We start from the raw sequence: 23,579 nt of genomic DNA on the forward strand, positions 1-23,579 counted from the left end.
AATGAATTCTGTTCTCAAAACAAGCTTATAAGATACATATTATCTCCGTCTCTCTCTCAGAAGAACAGCTGGGGGTTATCACAGTTCAAGTACAGCTCAGTAACACTAAAATTCAAAAACAGGTTTGTCATCCCAGCACAGATCCAGCAGCTGCTCCCTTACCTCTTACCACTCTTACACACACACACACACACACACACACACACACACACACACGCCAGTCTAGCTCAAAAATAAAAATAAGAAGCCATCCAGCAAAACAATAAAATATGAAAGCAAGCCATTCACAAAGGGGGGAAAATAGCCTGTGGAAACATATGAGAAGTATTTATCCCCACCAATATTCCAAGGAAGGCTAATTAAGATGAGAAACTTTGGGCTGGTGGGATGGCTCAGTGGGTAAGAGCACCCGACTGCTCTTCCGAAGGTCCAGAGTTCAAATCCCAGCAACCACATGGTGGCTCACAACTATCCGTAACGAGATCTGGCGCCCTCTTCTGGAGTGTCTGAAGACAGCTACAGTGTACTTACATATAATAAATAAATAAATTAATTAAAAAAAAAAAAGATGAGAAACTTTCCACTAGTGGGATTTTTATTTAGGTTTTGTTTTTTTTAATATTCTGCGTTGGGTGTGTCCAGGAAAGATGTGGCCATGAGTGGCAGCAATAGATCTCTGGAGTGTGCTCTGTGAGCAGGGCTTTCTCTGCCTAGGACTCAGAGGGAGGGGTGGGTGGGTGGGTGGAGGGCAAGAACAACTGAATCTTGTGGGTTTCACTTGGATCCTGCACTTTCACCTGTGTCAGGAGAAATACACTGTGGCCACCAACCAGAATCAAAGAGCTGGGGCAGGAGGCTTAGGATCGACCAAGGACAGATGTCCTGAGCAGACAGAATGGACAGATGTCTATGCCTGACAGTTGGAGGTTCTCATATTCCTTTTGACTTCTGAAATGAATGTTGACCAGGTATATCTGCAGCCCGAAGAAATTTATTATGTTCTTTGACTTAGTATTTCCATTTAAACAAAATTTGAAAGAGTGTCTGAGATGTGACTTCGAAACTACATAGTGGGATTATTGTCATGTCTTTATTTACAAAAATGAAAGATCAGACTTCTTACAGTAAAGAGCAGATGAAGTGGATTTAGCATCACAAGGGGTGGTGTTTAGAAAACACTTCGCAGCACAGGAGAATTCTTCACAAAATAATCTTCACTGGACTAGCATGTCATCGATGGATGTGTGCAATCTGTAACTGGGGGAAACGTAGCCCATAAAAATTCCCCACCAAAATAAAGCTACCAAGAATGTGCCAAAATCCCGAAATATCAACAGCCCCTACACAGCGGGCCCCTTTTCCCAGGGGCTTAGCAGACTGTATAAAAGATTCAGCTTGAAGCCACTCCCTTCCTGCTGGGCTGCGGCAGACTGGGAGGGGCAAAGTGAGGCAAGCTCTGATCCTTTCTCAGGATCACATGATGTCCTCCTGCTTTTAATACCGAGGAACTAGATGTGTGATGATGGAGCAGTCCACTCCCATCTCTGGCTAACAGGTTGCTCATCTTTTGGGAGAGCTTGGGGCAGGGCCTTGATGGAGCCCTGTGCTCTGAAGTTTCCATTTGGGTCCCCCATGGGATGCTAAGCCTCAGCTACCCTCTTCCACGATGCGTGGAGCCAACACCACAGATGTAAAACTGAGGGTGGGTGCTTTCCTACCCCAGGAGCAGTACCTCAGCGCTTCCCTACAGCCAAGCACCCACCCTGGCGGTGGTGTAGGATAAACACGTGGGTCAAACACCCTGAGTTCTCCCTCCCCAAGCGGCTGTGCCCTGCGGCAGAGGCAGACACAACCCTACAGGTGGGTGGCTTGGTAAAAGAGGCCAAGGAAGGGGGTCTCAGTAACTCCTTCATTGACTCTAGCCAGAGACTTTAGCCAACCCGGAGCCATGCTGTATAGCCAAGCCAGCCCAGGCAAAGGGCAGTGCCACTAGGTACCTTTGGAAGTGCCCTCCCCACGAGTCTGAGTCGCTCTTCTATCCACAGGGTCCCAAGATGAGAGGCTAAGCCTGGCCTCATTCACCATGCCACCCTGAGCCAACTTCTCCAGAAAGAAACCCCAACCCTGGCACTTTGCAGTCCCCATTTTTTTGGCACCATTCCTTGCCAATCGTGCTGATTCCCGCCCCACCTCTAAGACACTGTGAGAGCTTCAAGACCTTAGAGAGTTGGAAAAGCAAATACCTCACTCAAACACCATCCTGCAGGCCATCAATCAAGCCGAACACAGAAAGTGCAGAAGCAAAAAGGACTTTGAGTCTTAGGGAATACGATCCTGGAGTTCAGAGTCTGGCTTAATGGTCTGAAGGAGGCAGGGGAGAGATGAGGGCTTCCCCTGGCACGAAGTGCTCACTTGCTACCAAGCAGTAAGGGCAAGGAGCTCGGCTGGGCCTAATGATGCATGGTTAGCTTCTCGGGGAAACTGAGGCAGGAACATCACAACTCAGGGGACTGACTGAGCTACAGAGCAGCAAGTACGCCCATCAGCCTAGGAAACTCAGCAAGGTGTGGATGGTCTCAAAACTTAAAAAGTTAAAGAGATCAGGAATGCAACTCGGTGGTAGAATCCTTGCCTAGCACTTGAGAGGCCCTGGGTTTAGTCCCTAGGACAGGGGTTGGGTGGGTCGTAGGGATTAACAGGGTTAGTGGCCAAAGGGAACCAATAGAAGGGTTTCATTCCTAGTAAGCATGTTAACAAAACAAGGAGTCACTGTCATATCCTAGCACATCTTCATTCTCTGGGCACAATAAACCGGCCTGGTTCTACCAGATGTTCCAGATGCCTGTAGTCAGTCAGAGGGTGGAGGAGGCCGAGGTTCACATTCCCAGGCAGAGCCGGCCATGTGCCTTAAAGGAAAAAGTCTCTGTGTGGCTTTTATTATGACCCCTCCTCTTCCTCTCCCCACAATATAGATGAGAAGACTGAGCCCCAAAGACAGGCAAGACTTACCCAGCACTCAGAGGCCAAGTCAGCAGTACAGGCAGAACTAGATCCACGTCCCTAACACAAAGAACTCTGCTACCCGCTCTTGCACAAGCACCCCTTGCCCTAAGGACATCAGGCAGGGGTGGGAGGGTGGGAGGGTGGGAGGGACCCAGATCCGGGAAGCACAAGCCACCCTGGTCACCCTCTAGTCCTCTTCTGCTGACTCAACTGCTCTGGCATCTCTGAGACTGTAAGTGTTAATCTGGGGGCCTCTGAGCCCTGAGCTTATTGGGTGCCACGAAAGAAACATGAGAGTCCAGAGCTCCCTCCTCCTGGTAGTCCTCCTGGCTTTGGAGACTCAGTTGCCTGTTGCCTTGTGTAGAAAGAAGGGAGGTGAGTGTCATGAGTCCCTGTACTCCGGACAGGTGGCTTCTGCCTTTCTGTGGAGAGTGGGGGGCTGTGGGAGAGCCAGTGATGAGTGGTGTGTGTGTGTCTGTCTGTCTGTCTCAGTGCTCCCAGGAACCTGCATTTTGCATCAGGCTTGTTTGTGCTTGGGTCAACTTGCCTGTGCCTATATACACACCCGAATGTTTTTTTTTAATTAGATATTTTCTTCATTTACATTTCCAATGTTATCCCAAAAGTCCCCCATACCCTCCCCGCCTCCCACTTCTTGGCCCTGGCGTTCCCCTGTACTGAGGCAGATAAAGACACACAGCTGTTTCTGTGTACATAGGTGCCTTCGTTCCTGTCTGAGCAGACCTCTATAGACACTTGGTTATTGTGCCCAAGCTTACGGACAGGATGCATGCGTCACTGTGCCTCTCTGTATGGAGAAAACATCATGTGATTCCACCAATGGGGGTTGTAGAAGGGACTTGGGAGCTAAGTAAGGAGCGTGGCTGCTGGGACCTGGGGTCTGATGGGAGGAATCTCTGCCTTTGTTTCTCTTGTCCCTTTCTCCAGCTTCAGTCCATTCCCATCCCTGATGAAGCACGGCTTGGTTTGTTGACAGTGAGGGAGGCATAAGGGTTCTTCCACAGATGCCTCCCTGTCAGGGTGAGGCCATACCTCCATCCTCCTCTGAGGCTGCTGGGCTTTGACCTACATTCACTTTTGGAGAGTTAGCCCTGCTTTAGGGGACAAGTATACAAATGGGGACAGAACCCATCCTCCAAGACTGGGGAAGCCTGTGCAGTGCAGGTACATGGAGGTAGTAGGATTTACATGGCGCACATTCCCTTTAGCCTGGATTATGCCTTCCTCAGAGGCACAGAGGAGAAGGCTTGGACATCCCACGTGGAGGAAGAAAGATGCTAGCTAGTAGGTTTCAAAGTCAGACCTTGTGTGGACTGTAACCCATGCAGCCATCACCCACAAGTCTTCACTACGGTGTCGTGAGCCAGCACTGTTTTTACCCCCATTTTACTGGTAAGCAAACCAAGGCATACTGCTTAACCAACTGCCAGTGCTGAAGACCAAGACAGTATCAAACGTGGTAACTGACGGCAGTTCTTGTGAGTCAGAAAGGCTCCCTTCAGCAACTCACTCCCGTGAAAAGGGGTCCACGCTTTCCTCTCATGAGTAAATGAAGCCTTGAAGGATAAATGTCAGACATGGCTGTAAGTGTAGCATATGTGGAGATTCGGGGGAGCAACTGAGGGGTCCTAGGAGAACAGTCCTGACACTACACCCAGGGTGAGACCTGGCTCCACCAGAGCCCGAGCCTGCTTTACCTGGCCAGGTGTGACATCCTTACCAACACCCGTTCATGTCATTCCATCCTTTCCTGGTTTCTCTCCCGTGAGGCATCTGCCTGGCTCTCGGTAGAACTTCAGACACTGGCAGAAGGCAGAGGGGCTGAGGAAAGGAGAGCATTAGCTCGTCCCAGTGGAGGCTCAGCCACTTTTGTTTATCCCATGCTCCCCATTCAAATGTCAGGGTGTTGGCAGTTGAGTAATTCCACTTAGAGAGCTGTGTATGTATTCAGGGCGAGGCGTACCCATGCATCTGACTTCACCAGTTTAACCATGCCCATGGATGGCTGCCACACAGGTATGGAGTCTACATATCAGCTGTGGTGTGTGTGTGTGTGTGTGTGTGTGTGTGTGTGTCACAGAGAATGCGTCACAAATAGGAAACCTGGGTGTGGAGGGAAGGTTAGGAGAGTGACCATGAGAGTGTGATTACTCAGAGCCCTGCACACCTCTCTGTCCAGCCCAGACTTTCTATCTCCACACTGTGGCACCGATAGTTTGTCTCACTTACAATGCCAACTTTCTGTCCGTTCCCTATCAGTCTGATCCTTGAAGTCCAACCCCAGGGTCCTCCCGCAGCAATTCCCCTTCCTCTGTGCTGCAATCTATGCAGCACTCCCCCCCCCACACACACACACACCCACAAGACTCAACTTCCTTGATTAGAATTCAGACAGCTCCATTCGGCCCACTCTCCAAGGCCTGAGCACCTCTGTAATGGGATGTGAGCTTGGTATTAAATCCTGGTCTATAGATAGTCTCCAATCACTCTCCCCCGACAGAACCCATCTTCCTCCCCAAACAGCTAAGCAGCTTACTTTCCAGCAGGGGGCAGCAGTTCGACTTCAACCACCAGTTTAGGAACTAAAGCTGACAGTGCAGGAGCAAAGGACCACCTACTATGTGCACAACCGTGCCCAGGCAGGGACAGAGTGAGAAGAAGGTTGGCATGAGGCAAATGGAGCTGTCTGGACTCTAAGCAAGGAAGTAGGAGCTTTCCCTGGGCTGGGGGAGCTGGTGGTGGGTAGGTCAGCGAGAACTTCTGGGATAGGGCCCCAGGGGATTACATTCAGAGTCCTGGATCCAACTGAAGCCTCTGTGTTGCTAGATTGAGCTGAAGTCCTAGGACCAGCCCCATCCCTATAGTCCAAAGCAGTCAACACAGAACATGAAGATTAAAGAGAGCCAGAGAATCCTAGCCCAGCCCAGGCCCGTGTGGGCTAGGCTGCTCACTGTCCTTTACAGACCTTAATCTCTGCCTCCTTAGAAGACTTCCAACTTGTGCATGAAGCCTCAACGAAAAGACTGGTTAGGCCAACTCCAGGTCAGAGCCTTCCAGAGCTGTTCCAGAGAAAGGTTCAGAGACAGAGTTGATTCTTGAGTCTAAACTATGCCTCTTCCAACAGAGGTGAGCACAGCAGCATAGAAGTGTCACCCGTAGCAAGAGGAGAGCATATATGCAACACGGGGCCTCCCTACAAATCCCTCTCTTTCCAGCAGCCATTATGCCCTTACTGCCCTGCACTGTGCTGTGCTCATGATGAACAGGGCAAGCAGGTAACAAACCTCAACCTCCAGCACAGGGAGAGCAACAGACAGCTCTAGGCACTCACCCCACTGCTGACCCAGCTCCATGGGCTCAGAGAAGCAGGGCCTTAAGAAGAGGGGACATTTCAACTGAAATCAATACACTGACCAAGTGGCCAGAGTGGAAACGGGTGCCAGGGAAAGCCTTGCTTCCTTGGCTTGAAGCAGCTCAGGAGCGATAGAGAACGAGACCAGGGAGGTACCGGTGGGCAGAGGCAGACTGCCACAATCTTGTCTGAGGTGGAAAATTTGTGTGCGTGTACATGTGTGGGGTGTGTGTGTGTGTGTGTGTGTGTGTGTGTGTGTAGGTATGTGTCTACAGGAGCACATGGGCACATACAGATGTGGAGGCATAGAGCCCAGAGGACAACCATCTAGGATGTCATTTCTCAGTTGCCAACCACCTTGTTGAGACAGCTCATTAACCTTGAATTCATCTAGTAGGCCAGGCTGGAGGGCCAGACCCTGCACTCTTTTCTGTTTGTTTGTTTGTTTGTTTAGTTTTGTTTGTTTGTTTAGTTTTGTTTATTTGTTTGTTTGTTTGTTTAACATGGGTCTTGAAGATCAAACTCAGGTCCTAATCTTGGCTGATTGATCTCCACAGCTTAAGAGTTTTAATCTCATTTTTTCCTATCCATTATGCCACCTGAGTGTCATAATTAGCCCTCGATAATAAAAAAAAAAAATCTATAAAACCCATCCTGGTGGCAAGCAAGAGACTGAGATAGTCGATCCTGCAATTCCCAAAACAACCCTGAGCTGTGTCTGGCTAAGTGACGTGAGGTTTCTCGTACAGACAAATTGGGGGGTTGCCCACCAGACGACGGACTCTGCAGCCAGAAGACTCCTCCTGATCAGTGCTTGAATGACAAACAGTGTCCCTCTTCTTGGAAGTGCTGTCGCCGAGCCTGCTTCCTCCAGTGTATGCCTCGTGTCTTTGGTAAGTGCCCTCCCCACTGTGCCAACACCCAAACCTCAAGCAAGCCCCAGGACTGGTGGGCACAACCAGACTCACCCAAGTCCCTGTGTTGCAGTAAAGTCGGGCAAATGCCCCGTGGATCAACTTCGCTGCCTCAGTCCCACCAAGCACATGTGTAACAAAGACTCGGACTGCTCAGGCAAGAAGCGGTGCTGTGCCAGCGCCTGTGGCCGGGACTGCCGAAACCCCAGCAAAGGTGCCATTTCCTCTTTCCTCCCGCCCAGCTCCGGGATGTCCTTCCAGGTCAATAATCTCAGCAGGGTACCTTCCTCAGAATGACCAGAGCTGGAGAAGGAGGGTGCAAGGGCTCCCATCAGCAAGGCAGAGAAACTGGGTTCCTCGGGTCTCTTACTAACTATGCTGTGCCACCTGGATATCAGCTTGCCCTTTTGAAGGAGGTTGGAGAGACCTGTCTTAGCATCTCTCTGAGTTGGATTGATAGGCTCTAAATAGAGGAGTCAGACTCAGAGTCCTGTTACAAAATAGGCGTTAACCCTTTCTTTTCCTTTTCTTTAGGCTAATTCTGGCTTAGGATCTATGGCTCTGCACTCCGGGTGTGGTTCCCACCAGGAAGAGATCATGATGTGGGGACCAGGGATCCTGTGACCCAGATCTTCTCTCCAGAGACAGTTGTGACCTTCTGACAAGCACTGGCCTGTTGTCAGCTCCCTTACAACTCATGCCTCCTGCATTCTCCTCTGAGTGCCAAGGTCCACACCAGACATCAAAAGTGTAGCTCATCATTCGGCTCCAGCACCCCACACCACGGTCATGCTGGGCTTCCCATCCCACCTCAGAACCAGTTTTATATCTCTCTGTACATTGTTCCCTCCGCTTCAAATGCCAAGCCAGGCAGCCCCTTCTCTCCTGAGCCCTGAACCCACCTGCAGATTATCCTTCCCAAAATAATGTGTGTCCAGCAAGAATTTTCCAAACATCAGTCCATCCACACATGCTGCCTCAGTCCCCATCATCCCTGCAGAGTCACCCCGTAATGTGTAAAGTTGTGTGAAGTACCTCTGTACATCTACTCACTTAACGTCTTCGTTTAAACAGCTCACTTTGGGACATTAACAATTCATTTCCAAGGGATGGTGTGGGAGGGGAGGGCAGAGGAGGTTTGTTGTCGCTGAGGTAAATAAGATCTGCAAGATCAACGGACAAAGGCAGCATGGATCTTCGAAGCCAAGTGTAATGAAAACAGTAATTCCATTGAATTCATTCGTGCTTGATTTAAATAATACCGTTAAACTCTAGCTAATAGGGCCACCCGCCAAGGCAGAGCCTGATTCTGTTTTAATAAATGGAGATTAACAAGGGTTAAAGAGATGTCAAGAGATGCAGGTCTCTGACTGAGACAGCTTCCTGGCAGAGTCAGGAGCAAAAAGAGAGCCTCTGACCCAGGGAGTCGATGATGCTTCACGTTGTAGCCAAGTGCTTGCCAAGACCATTTGGATTGTCCCATATCCAGGAAAAGGGGCTCCAGCGGTTGGGATGTCATGTGTAGAGTACATCTGTCTCCACTACTGGGCTGTGTCTCACTTGCCTTGATTTCCCAGCCTAGAGTCAGGGCCAAACAAGGGTTTCTTGAGAGGACTCAGCAAGGGTCTGTCCATTCCTTGGACCCAGACAGCTGAGAAAGGAGGTGCCCCTACCCCTTTCTTTGCCGAATGCCCTTTTGTCTGATAGACTTGGGGCAGGCTACTTTGGAGGCAAACTTAGGAATTGTGTCTCTTCTGTCCTGTTCCCGGGGCCTTGTGGTGTAACCCAGGCGAGTCCTTCACCACTTCCCTTTTCAGTCTGGAAGATGGAGAGAGTGCCACTTTCTGGCTGCTACAACCCTTCTCACTAGATTCAAAGGCCCGAACTGTTGGCTTGTAGTAACAGTTGCCAACAACATGGCTCCAAGGTGACACGTAGAGAAAAGAAAGCTTTCTGGTGTCACAGAATCTGTGAGCTCCTGGATATTTCTGAGCCTCCTTCTGGGCCTTGGTTGCTCCACCCATCACATTAACACAGATAATATAGGGGATCATAGTCTCTGCCCACCATGTCCCTTCTCGTCCTCAGACTCACTAGATAGTGTCTGTCCCACTTGTAGTTTATAAATTGCCAACTTGGCAGAGCCTAGAATTGCCTGAAAGACAAGCTTCTGGACATTGCCCTGATATGCTAATTGATGTGGGAAGAACCACTTGGATTGTGGGTATGACCCTTCCCTAGGCATTGGATCCTGAACTGGACAAAAACGATGCAAGTGAGCTGAGCATAGCACGCGGGCATCATCCATCACTCCCTTCTGAATGCAAATGTACTGTAACCAGCTGCTTCCAGCTCCTGCTGCCTTGACCTCCCTGCCATAAAGGACTGTATCTTGAACTGTGAACTAAAATGAACCCTTTCTACCTCTCACTGCGTTTGTCAGGGTGTTTAGTCACAGCAACAGAAAGAGAAGCTAAGACAGCACGCCTACTCATTTGGAGCCTGGCTGGGAACCTGTTTGGGTAGGACTAACAGCCACAAGATACCATTCTTCTGGAAACGTCCAGTCTCGGCCACAAAAAGAGCTCACCCAGAAGCCACAGGCCTAAAGCTGAGCTATATCTCAGCCAAGTCCCACACTTGAGGGTGGGGGTACTTAATACTTGTGGCAGGAAGTCACGGGGATATGGGACTGTTGGTGACACAGCAAAAGCCCGCTAGAAACTGTTAGTCTGGAGAAAGTGCCTCCCCTATGCTTCCCCCTGTCACAGCATTTACTCTTCCACCTGCAGAAAGAGAACCTGGTGCTCCCGTTTAACAATGGAGAAGCGGCAGCTTTTAGACAGAGACTTGCCCCAGCTCTAAGTTGGGCAGTAGCCAGAACTTAATAATGGCGTTCTCTTCCTTAGATAACAATGAATCCAGACAAGAGCTAAACACTACGGAGTCCCCACCCTGGACCCCCGCATCCTTCCATTCATATGGACAAATCCCACCAATGGCTCCCAGCCCTACTGGGTCCTGCTTCACGATTAAGAGAACTGCAGTCCAAAGAGGTTAGACAGTCAAAGGGGTCACACATACTAGAGCTAGGGCCAACCGGTGACAGTTGCAACCCAATTCTCTACATCCCTATTAAGTAATTACAGTAGGTTTTAGAAGAACCCATCCACCCTTAACAACATTGTCCATGGATGAAAAAAGAGGCTCGAACAGTTCCAAGAAGTTTGTGTGCACAAGCTCAGTCATAGACATTAGAACCCTGTTGGTTCACATCTGATTGTCCTGGGTTTCTTCCTTGAGGTAGAGGGGAATGGAAACTCAGAGACTCCAAAAGGAAGCTCCCATATAAACCAATTAAAATGTGGAGACCAGCAGTCCCGAGGCCCTCTGGGGGATCCAGACTCTGAGCTATGTTCCCTGGAGTGCCAGGAGGTGCTGAATCACAGGCTGTGGCTTTTCTAACTATAGGGGGAATCTCCATACAGTTCCTCTACTCCAGTTCCTGGCCCACTCACCATCTGCTCCTTGGAGCCTAGCCTTGTCGATGCAGTGTCTCCTCAGCTCTCAGCTGCCAAACCCCTGCTGCAAACCCAGTGCCTCCCTCCTGCCCTCGTGGAAATTGTCTCGGCATACCAAAAACCTGGTTCCTTCACCAAGGCCAATCTTGCTTGCTTTCCTTCCTTATTCGTTCAATAGTGCCTCACACACTCCTGCGGATGAGACAATGGTCCAGCTAGCATCTACACACTATACACCAGTCTGCAAAGGCCTGGGAGGCGACTGAAGGCCAGGAGAGGCCTAATTCACCCTGGACGCTCTCCAAGCCCAAGCCCTGAGTTTTAGCAGGAGTGAGAGTGTGTCCTCCCTCCCTCCTTTGCAGCAGTAGTGTCTTCCAGTTAGAAATACTCGTCCATGTCACTCAACCAGCCACTGGAATGCTTATGGAATTCTACATATTACCCAGGGAAACACAGAGGCAGAAACAGGAAATGTTAGTTCAGCCGTGACTGTATATTTGTGCATTTTACTAACATTCTATAATGATTTTGAAAAGGTAAATTGACTTAATTCCCCTCCCCACTTCTTGGCTTCCTTTCAGTGGAAGATGTCCATGTAGCTCAAGATGGCTCAATCAGAGGTATAAATCAGTCCACTAGGCAGGCTTTCCTAGGAAGCCACTGTCGATCCCACTACTAAGACGAAGTCAGCCCTTTGCTCTTTCCCATGAACCCTTAGCAGTTCCCAAACGGTGGCTGCTACACCTACAACCTCGAGAAATGTCTTGCTTGGGTTACCCCAGGAAGAATCTTGTCATAAAGATTCATTTGATGGTGCTGATTTTAAAGTGTTTCCCGAGGTCGTGTGTGTGTGTGTGTGTGTGTGTGTGTGTGTGTGTGTGTGTGTGTGTGTGTGCCAGAAAGAGAAGAGGCTCATGAGAATGTAGCAGTGGACAAAGCCCACAGGGCAACTGCAGAAACAAGTGATGCTCTTACTTTGGCTCTTCCCTTCGTAGCCACACAAGGCTCCAGCAGCCTTGGGAGGGTTTAACAAACAGCCACAGACTGCAGCTTGTCCAATGGGAAAACATCCCAGCAGCCAGTGTGCACAAAAGGCTAATGGATCTTCAAGGGGCTGTGCGTAGAGCATCCACATCCCTCACTCCTGGGAGGAGGGCTCCACCAGAGAGTGGAGGAAGGAGTCGCAAGGAGCTGACCTTCAGTGTTGCTCCTGGGCAGCTGTGTCTGCTGCAAAGGACAGGCTCTTCTCTCTAGTGAAGCCACGGGGAATCCATTTCTGTTCCTGCAGCTAACTTAGCCTGAGAAAGGAAAAGGCAGGGAAAGCTATTTGTGGGAATGGCAAGCATGTGCTAACTCACTCTGAAACCTGGAAGGAGATGCTCTTCCCTCTTTGCACATAAGGAAGAGAGAAAAGGCCAAGATGAGACACGTGGCTCAAGGTCACACAGGAATCCAGTGGCAAAGACATATCTATTTCTGGGTAACAATTTGCCACAAATGAAGTGGAGTAATCAATACGCACTTATTAGGTCCTTGAGTTAAGAAACCTAGCACAGGCCCTGTGCTTCCGGAGGCTGCAGCCACATGTCTGCCTGGGTGTCTTATCTGAGCCTCGGCTAGAGAAGGCTCTGCTGGCAAGCATTTGCTGGCAGCATTTCAGCTCAGGAGGGTGAAGGAACTAAATACTCAGCTGGCAATGGCCAGAAGTTACCCTGGGTTCCTTTCCTTCCAGTATGGTAACTTCATGAAAGCCAGCAGAAGTCCTAACTTTACACAGTCTAATCACAGAAGGAACATAGCCTCATCATACCCTAGAGGCAAATCAATAAGTCACATACATTCAAGCATACACTTATGCTAACACATATACACACACGTGTATATCAACACAATCAAGTACACACACTCACATGTTCTAACACACATATATTAACACGCATACACTAGCACACACATACACTAACAAGCACACACACACACATATACTAACTCACATATGTGCACACATGTGTGCACGCACACATGAAATAAATACAGAGTCTAGCTTTCCCACTCACGGATTTCTGATCTTCAGAAATGATGAGATGGCGCGTTCATGGATTAGAAGCTGCTGAAGCCATGGTAGTTTGTAGCACTGCAAAGAACAACAAAGTGAGTACAATACGTTTTGAAGACTTCATCCAAAAGTGAACACAGAAAATATCCCACTGTTAATTTCTTTATTGGTCTCATGCTAAAATTATGTCTGGGATTTATTAGGCTAAATAAAAGACATTATTTAAAAAAACTTATCTGTCTCCTTTTCCAAAAGATAGTTGTTTATGTGTATGGGTATTTTGTCTGCATGCTTACCTGCACACCAGGAGAGGGCGTCAGCTCCCATGGGACTATAGTTACAGACCGTTGTAAGCTGTCATGTGGGGGCAGAAAATTGAACCTAGGTTCTCTGGAAGAGCAGCCAGTGCTCTTAATTGCTGAGCCATCTCTCCAGCCCTCTTTTTATATTTTTAATGCTGCTATTAGAAAAAACAGTTGAGGGCTAGAGAGATGGCTCAGAGGTTAAGAGCACTGACTGTTCTTCCAGAGGCCCTGAGTTCAATTTCCAGCAACCACATGGTGGCTCACAACCATCTGTAATAGGATCCAATGCCCTCTTCTGGTGCATCTGAAGACAGCCACAGCATACTCATATACATTAAATGAATAAATAAACAAATCTTAAAAAAGAAAAAAACAGGGGGCTGGAGAGATGGCTCAGCAGTTAAGAGCACCGACTGTTCTTCCAAAGGTCCTGAGTTCAATTCCCAGCAACCACATGGTGGCTCACAACCATCCGCAACAAAATCTGATGCCCTCTTCTGAAGTGTCTGAAGATAGCCACAGTGTACTTACATATAATACATAAATCTAAATAAATAAATAAATAAATAAATAAATAAGAATAGGCTGACCACAAAAAATGAAATTATTAAAAAGAAAAGAAAAGAAAAAAACAATTGAGATAATATCTCATGTAATCCAACTGATCTGGAACTCATTATTCAACCAAGGATTGAACTTCTAATTACCCCACCTTTGCCTCCTGACTGTTGGGATCCCCCCACCCCCACCCCCTGGCTGCTGGAATTACAGCTATAAACCACAGTGCTTGGTTTACACAGTACTGAAGGTCAACTCCAGGGCTTCATACCCAACAGGCAAGCACTCTGCCAACTGAGCCTCATTCCCAGTTCAGAATTTGTAAATGGCATAGGGGGATCACATGCCTCTGTTGTTCAGTTGGTATAAACTTCAGCCACGTGACCTAGAGGCTTCTCACACCTTACACCTCCAGCGGACAGACGATTAAGATCAGACCTGCCAGGCAGGTACATCACATGCTGAGTGAGATGGGACCGGGCCCTGAAGAAGTGCTCAATGAATATTGGTGATTATTGTTAAGAGTGAAGGAGCACACACAGCAGCTGCCCAAAGAAATGCTGGAGGAGGATGGGGGTTCTCTAAGTTTTCAACATGGCTGTCAGGCCCCCGCAGTCGAAGTAGAAGTAATCAGGACTGTCTAGGTAAGTTCTGAGCGTCCAGGACAGAAGGACAGGTTTCTGGCTTTACAACTCACTTGGAAGAGGAGTGTACCAGAGCCTACACTAGTACGCCCTAGGACAGGCACAACCCAGGGCTCCAAGGAGATAAAGCACCCCTCCCCCTCCTAACTCAGACCTCCACAGTCTGAACAAGTACCTGGGTGGCACCTATAAAATCAAAAGCTTGTTGTCCCTGCCAAGTTTGTGTTAAACATGTCTGGAGTGCGTCCCATGAAACAGTGCCTGGCACATATTAAATCACTAAATTAAGTAAATCCTGGTCGCTGCCATTCCTGGGACAGAGGTTAAAAAACGTTCTCCAAAGGTGTCCCCATTCCCTAACCGTCCCATCCTTCCAGGCTCTGACTTTGAAAGATGCTCCCAGCTGTTAGGCCCCCATCCATCCCAGGCAAGAATAGAAACCACCGCCTCCGGCCGCCCGCGGCCTCCCTCCCTCCCCGCCGGCAGCGATCGATGCGGCCTCAGCCGCGGGGGACGGGAACACAGGAAAGGAGGGGGCCGCGGGGCCTCCGCAGTAGCGAGGCGCAGCGGGGCCTCGGGACAGAAAACAGCCCAGGGCGGCGACTTGAGGGACAAGCGCGCTGGAATCCCTGGAGACCAACACAGGTAAGGAGCCTCCCGCGGGGAGGGGCGTGGCTAGGAGCATGGGCTTCAGGGCTCGGGGAGAGGGGTTGCCCTGCCCTGCGGATTCCCTTTTAGGAGACCCCCACAGAGGGACAGCGTGACAGAGCTAGTCTTGCTTACACATTCTGTAAGATGGGATTTAGAAAACCTGGGTGGTGTTTGGATAAAACTGAGTGCTCCGTGTGTGAGGAGCTCAGGGAAGCAACCAAACGCGCAGAGGATGCTCACAAAAAGTATCAAGAGTGCTGAACCGGTCCCCGGAGAGGCCCTCAGACAGTCTGCATGATCTTGAATAAGTCACCCAGCCTTTCTGACTGGCCGGGATTCTTAACAAGAAATGTTTGTTGAATTAATTACCCTAATTCATAGAGCAGGGAAGCGCGTGGCAAATGGGGAGTTGACCCAAACAGGGCTTCAAATGGATGATAGAAGTGAACTGTACTCAAAACTGTGTTTAGATGGCAAAGCCGATAGAGGATGCAAATGATGCGCGGGTTATGGTCCAGGGACTGCGATACCGGAAACACCAGGCTTGTTTAATCCTCCTTCTCTCCAGTGCAGTCCAGACTGCAGAGGAGGGAAACAGCAGCTCGGAGAGGGTGATGGATCCGCTCAGGTCAACAGCTAGCAAGTGGCAAATTCAGAATCTGAAAAGGAATGGATAAGAGCTTGGTGTTCACTGAGCACCCACCAGGGACTTTGCACGTATTCTCCAAACATCCAGTGTCATGCCCTCCATTCTAGGTAAGAGAGCTAATGCCCAGAGTCAAGAGACTGACCTCAGTTAGCACAGGAGCAAAGCCAAGGACAGAATCCCAATCCACAGCGTTAGTGAAGGGCATCGGGGCTGTGTGCCCTCCATCCCCATGCTCTGGGAGAAGGCATCACTGACCCTTAATTACAGATTACACAGCTTCACGGAGCAGGGCAAGCCAGCAGCCCTAAATTAAAGGAGGAGCAGGGGTCAGTGGACAGTGGGAAAACCTTGCGTTTCTGGAGTATCCACCGAAGCTAGACAGTTTCCACGAACCATCTTAACCCCTGGCTATTTCTGGAATGTGTGCTATTGTCTGCATGTGTATTTGCAGAAAACCAAGATCTGGAGAGTAAACATTTTAGCCAAGGGTCAGGTCCATTAAGGATAAAGTTAAATTCCAGCTTGAGTGACTTGAATAGACAGTGACGGAGGCAGATAATTTAACAAAGTGACCTACACTTTCAAGCCTATATTCTGATCACTGCTGGGAAGGCTGATAGGAAATAATAGGAAGGCTACTAAGGTAACACAGACTCAAGGTTTAAGGTCAGGCAGGTCTGAAGGACACCACAGGTGTATTATGACACAATATATCCCAGTAGCTCTCACACTTGACCATGTATTAGAATCACCCTTAAGGCTTCTTAAAACAGACCGGCCAGGCGCACTGGTGCATGTCTGGAATCTCAACACTCAGGAGACTGGGGTACCAGGATCAAACGTTTGATATCAGCCTCACTGAGCTGCATGTGAGATCCTGTCTCCAAAATAAATAGATGGATATATAGATATGATAGATAGATATGATGGATGGACGGACAGACAGACAGACAGATATGAAAACCCAGAGTGTAGATTTCCGAATCATCAAAATCAAGACGGACTGAGACTCTGCATCCTGGGATGCAGGATTTCTGGAGTATCCTGCCATGAGGCTCCAAGTACAGGGAACACACCTGAGAATCTAAAGTCTCAACTGACTTTCTTAATAGTTGTAGGTAATAAGCCGTAACTATTCCCATCTACGGCGGAGGATACTGAGGGTCAGAAGAGCCACCGTGGACATTTGGCTTCCTAAATCCAAGCTTGTCCAGGAAAAAGAGAGATGTCCCATACAAGTCCCTAGTAGATGCCAGGCCATCCCACCATCCCATCACTCCAATAGCTCTGCAAGGTAGGCCTCCTTATTTGTTGTGCCCTGGAGGAGGTGAACCGGAAGTGGGGAGGATGGGTGATTTAGTGAATTACCCAGTCTGGAGGGGTGGGCTGAAGGCTATTCAGACCCAGGCCTGACATGAGTCCAGGGGGCATTCAATATCTGGGCACCTACGGCATGCCTGGCACTTCACACAGTCTCCCGCACTGTGGATAGAGCCGGGGATTTTAACCAACAGGGAGGCACACTGTTGTAGCCATGGTGAGCGAGTTTCCAGGTCCAGGCTCTCGGGTCCCCTGGCGGCCAAGAGACGAGGCGCTGCGCGTGAACGTGGGCGGAGTGCGGCGGCTGCTGAGCGCGCGCGCCCTTGCGCGCTTCCCGGGCACGCGCCTGGGCCGCCTACAGGCGGCGGCGTCCGAGGAGCAGGCGCGGCGCCTGTGCGACGACTACGACGCAGCAGCGCGCGAGTTCTACTTCGATCGGCATCCGGGCTTCTTCCTCGGCCTCCTGCACTTCTACCGCACCGGGCACCTGCACGTCCTGGACGAGCTGTGCGTCTTCGCCTTCGGCCAGGAGGCTGACTACTGGGGCCTGGGCGAGAACGCGCTGGCCACGTGCTGCCGCGCGCGGTATCTGGAGCGGCGTGTGGCGCGGCCTCGCGCCTGGGACGAGGACAGCGACGCGCCAAGCAGCGTGGACCCGTGTCCCGACGAGATCTCCGACGTGCAGCGGGAGCTGGCGCGCTATGGTGCGGCCCGCTGTGGCCGCCTGCGCCGTCGTCTCTGGCTCACCATGGAGAATCCAGGCTACTCGCTGCCCAGCAAGCTCTTCAGCTGCGTATCCATCGGCGTGGTGCTCGCCTCCATCGCTGCCATGTGCATCCACAGCCTGCCGGAGTACCAAGCTCGGGAGGCGGCGGCGGCAGTGGCTGCAGTGGCCGCGGGTCGCAGCGCAGAGGAGGTGCGCGACGACCCGGTGCTGCGCCGCCTGGAGTACTTCTGCATCGCTTGGTTCAGCTTCGAGGTGTCGTCGCGCCTGCTGCTGGCTCCCAGCACGCGCAACTTCTTCTGCCACCCGCTCAACCTCATCGACATCGTGTCGGTGCTGCCCTTCTATCTCACACTGCTGGCTGGCGCGGCGCTTGGTGACCAGCGCGGAGCCAGCGGGGAGGAGCTCGGGGACCTGGGCAAGGTCGTGCAAGTGTTCCGCCTCATGCGCATCTTCCGCGTGCTCAAGCTGGCGCGCCACTCCACCGGGCTGCGCTCGCTGGGCGCCACGCTCAAGGTAGGACAGCTGAGGCCGGGTTGGGGCAGACGGAGAAATAGATGTAGGACACTGTGGGTTAACGGCTACATTTATTGTCTGGCCAACATCCAGGTGCCCATGAACAGAGATGCCACACCTTGGGCCCGGAATTAGGCTAGAGGCCAGATAATTCGTTCATATTCATCATGTAGAGCCTTACAGCTCTCTCTGTAAGGAAGGCCTTAGGGGACCTGGAGTGACGACTCAGTGAAGAGTCCTAACTGATATAATAAGGGGTCCAGGTTCTGTTTCTAGCACCCGCATGTTGGCTCACAACCACCTGTAACTTCAGTTCCAGGCGATGCCCTCTTCTGGCTTCCACAGACACTGCACACACATAGTGCCCAAATATACATGTAGGCAAAACACCCCTACAATATAAATAAAAATAAACCTAAAAAAAAAAAAATACTAAAAGACGGGCTCAGTACAGTGGTTCTCACCCTTTCTAATGCTGTGAACCTTTAATAGAGTTCCTCATGTTGTGGTGACCCCCAACCAAAAAATTATCTCCATTGCTACCTCATAACTGTAATTTTGCTACTGTTATGAATCATAAATATTTTTGGAGCTAGAGGTTTGCCAAAGGGGTCGTGACCCCCCAGGTTAAGAATCACTGGCTTAGTACCACCTTTCCCCCAGAAGAATAAAGAAAATTTAATATATAAAAGTAAATGAATACAGAAAACAAACTGCAGTGAACCACAGGGCTGGAGAGATAGCTCAGTGGTTAGGAGTGGACACTGCCTTTACCGAAGATCCGAGTTTGGTTTCCAGTTCCCGCATCAGGTGGCTGACAGTCACTTCTGATTGCAGCTCTACTGGACTCCAGCACTTCTGTGGGCACCCAGACACACATGCATATAGCCACGAGTATGCATATGCATGCAATCTTAAATAAATCTTTTCAAAATTAAAGTGAACCACTATTGTCCACCACCACCCGCCAAAAAAGGGGTAAAAAAGAATTCAAGAGAGGGAAAGGCTTTTTGATGTACCTCTGAAATATTGAATAAAACATAGTGCAATGAGATATGCAAAGCAGGATGCTAGCTGGCTTCTCTCCTGGTGCCTTTCTCGCAGCGTCATCGGAAGGCACAAGTAGTCATAGGTCACTCAGCCTCACAGTAGCCTCGAGCTAACAGTCACTGGGCACAGAATGAGTGTTCCATGCCTGCTTCACATCCGTTATTGATTATTGATTAGTCCTTAGGATGACTTCCTCTGGAAGATGCTATTATTTCTTTTCTTCCTGTAAATGAAGATCCTGGGGTGGCTAGGCTGGGTTTTATAAGCTTGGTTGCAGCTTACTGGCCACTGGCCGCACCCAGGGAGTGAAATTAGCCTGGTTCAGGGAAGGAGACGACGTGAACAACTTGTACCAAAGTCTGATAGTGGAACAGAGTGGGCATCACATCGGCAGAGGGGGCACAGGGAAGAGATGTGCAGGTGGAGGGGGTGAAAATATGAACTCTGGGCCCATTCCTTCTCTTTTCTTTGTTCCAAGGGCATTGCAGAGCTTGTGAAGGGTTTGTACCGTCCCCACTTTACAGATGTGGAAACTGAGGTTCTAAGAAGTGACAGGATTTCTGGGAGGCTCCAGACTCCAGAGAACAACTCAGATGTGCCCAGTTCCAGCCTTTTGTGCTCTCCTGAGCCCTAGCCAACCCTGTGATGAGTCCCTAGAAGGCACTCGAAAGTACCTCCCACCATTGATGGCATGTCAATATTCAAGTCCTAATGCAGGGGCAGCCAGGATACTAGGCACTAGCTAGTGTGACCTGGGAAGACTCCTGGGTACTAGGCAGGCACAGGGAAATATGTTAGCCACACCCCTTTAATTCTTCGCCCTAGTTAGAACCTTCTGCTCCACAAACCTTGCTACTTTGCAGAGAACCAGAGATTGGTGCTTTGCCTACAAGGAGAGAGAAGAGTAATAACCAAGGCTGTTCGAACCAAGACTCAAGCATAGCATAGTGTGGGGGTGGGGGTAGGGGGGACTTGCTACTAAACTGAGGTCCCTGACCATCTACAGCCTCCTCGGCACCCAGAAGTCTGCCAGGAAGGCGGAATCTCTGGCTCTAACCCCAGACGTACTTAATTGAGTTCTGGCTTTTTAAAGACCCCCTACATAATTACAGTTTGAGAGATCTGCTGTAGACAAGGGGCTCTCAGCATCGCCATCATTTGAGGACAGGCAGGTTTTTTTTTTTGTTTTTGTTTTTTTTGTTCTGTGAGATAGCAGGCCTTATCCCTGGCCTGCATGCATGCATGCCAGCTGTCCCCACTGTGACAGCCAAACATGTCTCCAAGTTTTTCCAACTGTCCCTGGTGGGCAGGGGAAGCAGAGTTTCCTGGTTTGAGAACTAGGCATCCTAGGCATCCGTACAGAAATATTCTTTAAATGATCTAAGGAACTCATATCCTCTCAGTTACCTTGAGAGGCTGAACGATATTTCTGTTACTTGTCGGAAATGTTGTAGAGCAATTTAAAGCACGAAGCCAACTCTTTGCATTATGAAATATCAACTGTGGCACTCTTGGGTCTACACGAGCATAAAAGCCACCAGGATCTGAATCGGTGTGGCCAAGCAGGCGCCATGTTCAAAGAAATGAGACCTGTGATCAGTCGTAGGGAGTTTTGTTGCTTAATGTAGTTGGAAGAATGTCCTTCAGAGTCAGGGGTTTGGCTCCAGTTCTACCATTTGACCTTGGACCTTCCTTTATACTGTGAGCCAGTTTCTCCTGACACTAACTAGGTCTGTAAGTCCAGATATCTCTGACTTGGGTTCATATATTTTCTTTCAGCACAGCTACCGTGAGGTGGGCATCTTACTGCTGTACCTGGCCGTGGGTGTGTCAGTGTTCTCCGGTGTGGCCTACACAGCCGAAGAAGAAAATGAGGGCTTTCACACAATCCCTGCCTGCTGGTGGTGGGGTACAGTGAGCATGACCACAGTGGGCTATGGGGATGTGGTGCCGGAGACTGTGGGTGGCAAGCTGGCGGCCTCGGGCTGCATCCTCGGGGGCATCCTGGTGGTTGCCCTCCCCATCACCATCATCTTCAACAAGTTTTCCCACTTCTACCGGCGCCAGAAGGCACTGGAGGCGGCCGTGCGGAGCAGCGGCCAGCGCGAGTTTGAGGACTTGCTGAGCAGTGTCGACGGGGTATCGGACGTGTCTCTGGAAACATCCCGGGACACTTCTCAGGAGGGACGATCTACAGACCTGGAGACCCAAGCCCCCCGGGAGCCTGCAAAATCTCACAGTTATTAAAACCAGGGCTCTGCATACCCTCCCCACAGCCTGGGAATCAGCTAACGCAGAGCAGAGTCCTCCCTTGCTTAGGGTCTGCATGGCCGCCATCCACCTGAGCCGTCAGACATAGGGGCCACAGATCTTTCTTGAAAAGCTCAGGCAGGATACCACTGCCCTACATTCTATGAGCACCGAGAGGAGGAAGAGGGCGGCCTCCATAGGGAGCCTTTAGCCTGGCAGATGATTATCCCCATTTCACAGATGAGGGCACTGAGGCCCAGCCGAATGCCACAGAGAAATCACTAAGCCTTTGTCACTAAGTCCCTGGAAGGAGCTGGGGGGGAGGGGGCTGGGTCTTTGGAATCTGTAGGATCCATAGCACAGTCATCTACCACACCTACTTCCTAGGGCTGACTTACAGAGAAAGCCTGAAAAGACCCTTCTGGGACCCAGACCCAGCTCTAGACCTGCCACAGGAAAGGTGGCCAAGGCCTGTCCCCAGAACTAGAGTCTAGCCAATCCGTCACGGCATGTGACCCGGAGAGGAGATACTGAGAAGACCCAGCTCATCTCTGAACTGTGGTGGCAGAGGGAGGGGGGCAATCGTGCACCTGACCTGATTGGTTTTCTTTAACTTGACACAAGCTAAAGTTACCTGGGAAGGGGAGCCTCCACTGAGGGAACATCTCCATCAGATTGCTTGTAGGCAAGCCCTGTGGGACATTAGCTTGATTAATGATTTAATATGGGAGGGCCCAGCCCACTGTGGGCAGTACCACTCCTCCTGGGGTGTATAAGAAAGCAGACTGAACTGGCCACGGGAGCGAGTCAGTAAGCAGTGTTCCTCCATGGCCTCTGCTTCAGTTCCTGCTTGCAGGCTCCTGCCTTATGCTCCTGCCTTGGCATCCCTCATTGAACTATGACCTGGGATATGTAAGCCAAATAAACCCTTTCCTCTCCAAGTTTTTGGTCATGCTTTTTATCACAGTGATATAAACCTGACTGCCACGGCCCCCATTCTAACCTGGGAAGTTCCCTGTCTATCACACAGAATGCCAACCCTGCCTTGAATAAGCACCCAGGCAAAGGCTTGAGACTCCTGTCCCTTTTGACCAGGGCTGGCCATGCCATTTTTTTAATATTTATTTATGTATTATATGTAAGTACACTGTAGCTGTCTTCAGACACTCCAGAAGAGGACATCAGATTTCATTATGGGTGGTTGTGAGCCACCATGTGGTTGCTGGGATTTGAACTCAGGACCTTTGGAAAAGCAGTCGGCATTCTTAAGCACTGAGCCATCTCACCAGCCCCGCCATGTCATCTTTGATGGAGGTAAATCTTTTATACTCTCCTGCCAACTCTTCTGTCCCTTTGGCTGAACAAGTTGTGAAGGGGTCTACACACCCACTTTTATACGCTGTGGCTGAGTGCCACTTTCCATATCTTCGGGGCCTCCCTGGGGCCCTATCTGCTCCATTACACTGAGTCTCAAGGCATCACACTGAGTCTCAAGGCATCATCCCAGGCGAGGTGGATTTAGCACATAGTGCCCGGACTCAGCAATTGCTACAGCCTGCTGGGTACCAGGCACTGGGAGGAGAGAGGAGGGAGATCGAGACCTCGCTCTGGAAAGAGTGTGAATAGCATTGAAAAGGAAACTCACTGGGCAGTCTGTCCATCCCCAGCCCTGCTTGGTTTGGGATTTTTTTTTTTTTTTTGATTTTTTGAGCCAGGGTTTCTCTGCATAGCCCTGGCTGTCCTGGAACTCACTTTGTAGACCAGGTTGGTCTCGAACTCAGAAATCCGCCTGCCTCTGCCTCCCGAGTGCTGGGATTAAAGGCGTGCGCCACCAACGCCCGGCTGGTTTGGGAATTTTTAACAACTTCGTGGTTCTTCAGTCCCTCACTAACAGATCTTCATTGGGAGAGTCCTCAGCTAAGGCTTCCTCTGTGTCCTGCAGATGGTGCTTCCTTCAGATGCATGGTAATTTTAGTGTATTTAGACTTTCCTCAAAGCCTCAGGAGGAAGAATGTACTCTCTGGCTTCCCATAGCTTCTCTTCCA

General features: G+C 50.1%; 2 protein-coding genes across 2 annotated transcripts; both read left to right on the top strand.

Moving 5' to 3' along the window:
* The first annotated feature begins 3,293 nt into the window (after window positions 1-3,293).
* LOC110307504 (uncharacterized) lies at window positions 3,294-15,702 on the top strand. Its single transcript, XM_021179749.1, has 5 exons — window positions 3,294-3,378; window positions 7,126-7,269; window positions 7,364-7,569; window positions 14,802-15,019; window positions 15,594-15,702. The coding sequence occupies exons 1-5, from the start codon at window positions 3,294-3,296 to the stop codon at window positions 15,700-15,702; spliced, it is 762 nt and encodes a 253-aa protein (XP_021035408.1).
* On the top strand, window positions 14,937-22,455 carry Kcns1 (potassium voltage-gated channel modifier subfamily S member 1). Its single transcript, XM_029474245.1, has 5 exons — window positions 14,937-15,019; window positions 15,594-15,781; window positions 16,787-16,968; window positions 17,189-18,234; window positions 21,064-22,455. The coding sequence occupies exons 4-5, from the start codon at window positions 17,209-17,211 to the stop codon at window positions 21,529-21,531; spliced, it is 1,494 nt and encodes a 497-aa protein (XP_029330105.1). The 5' UTR covers window positions 14,937-15,019; window positions 15,594-15,781; window positions 16,787-16,968; window positions 17,189-17,208; the 3' UTR covers window positions 21,532-22,455.
* Window positions 22,456-23,579: the final 1,124 nt, after the last annotated feature.

This window comes from Mus caroli, unplaced genomic scaffold (genome assembly GCF_978045245.1).
Source record: "Mus caroli unplaced genomic scaffold, Mus_caroli_1 scaffold_2, whole genome shotgun sequence".
Taxonomy (NCBI): domain Eukaryota; kingdom Metazoa; phylum Chordata; class Mammalia; order Rodentia; family Muridae; genus Mus; species Mus caroli.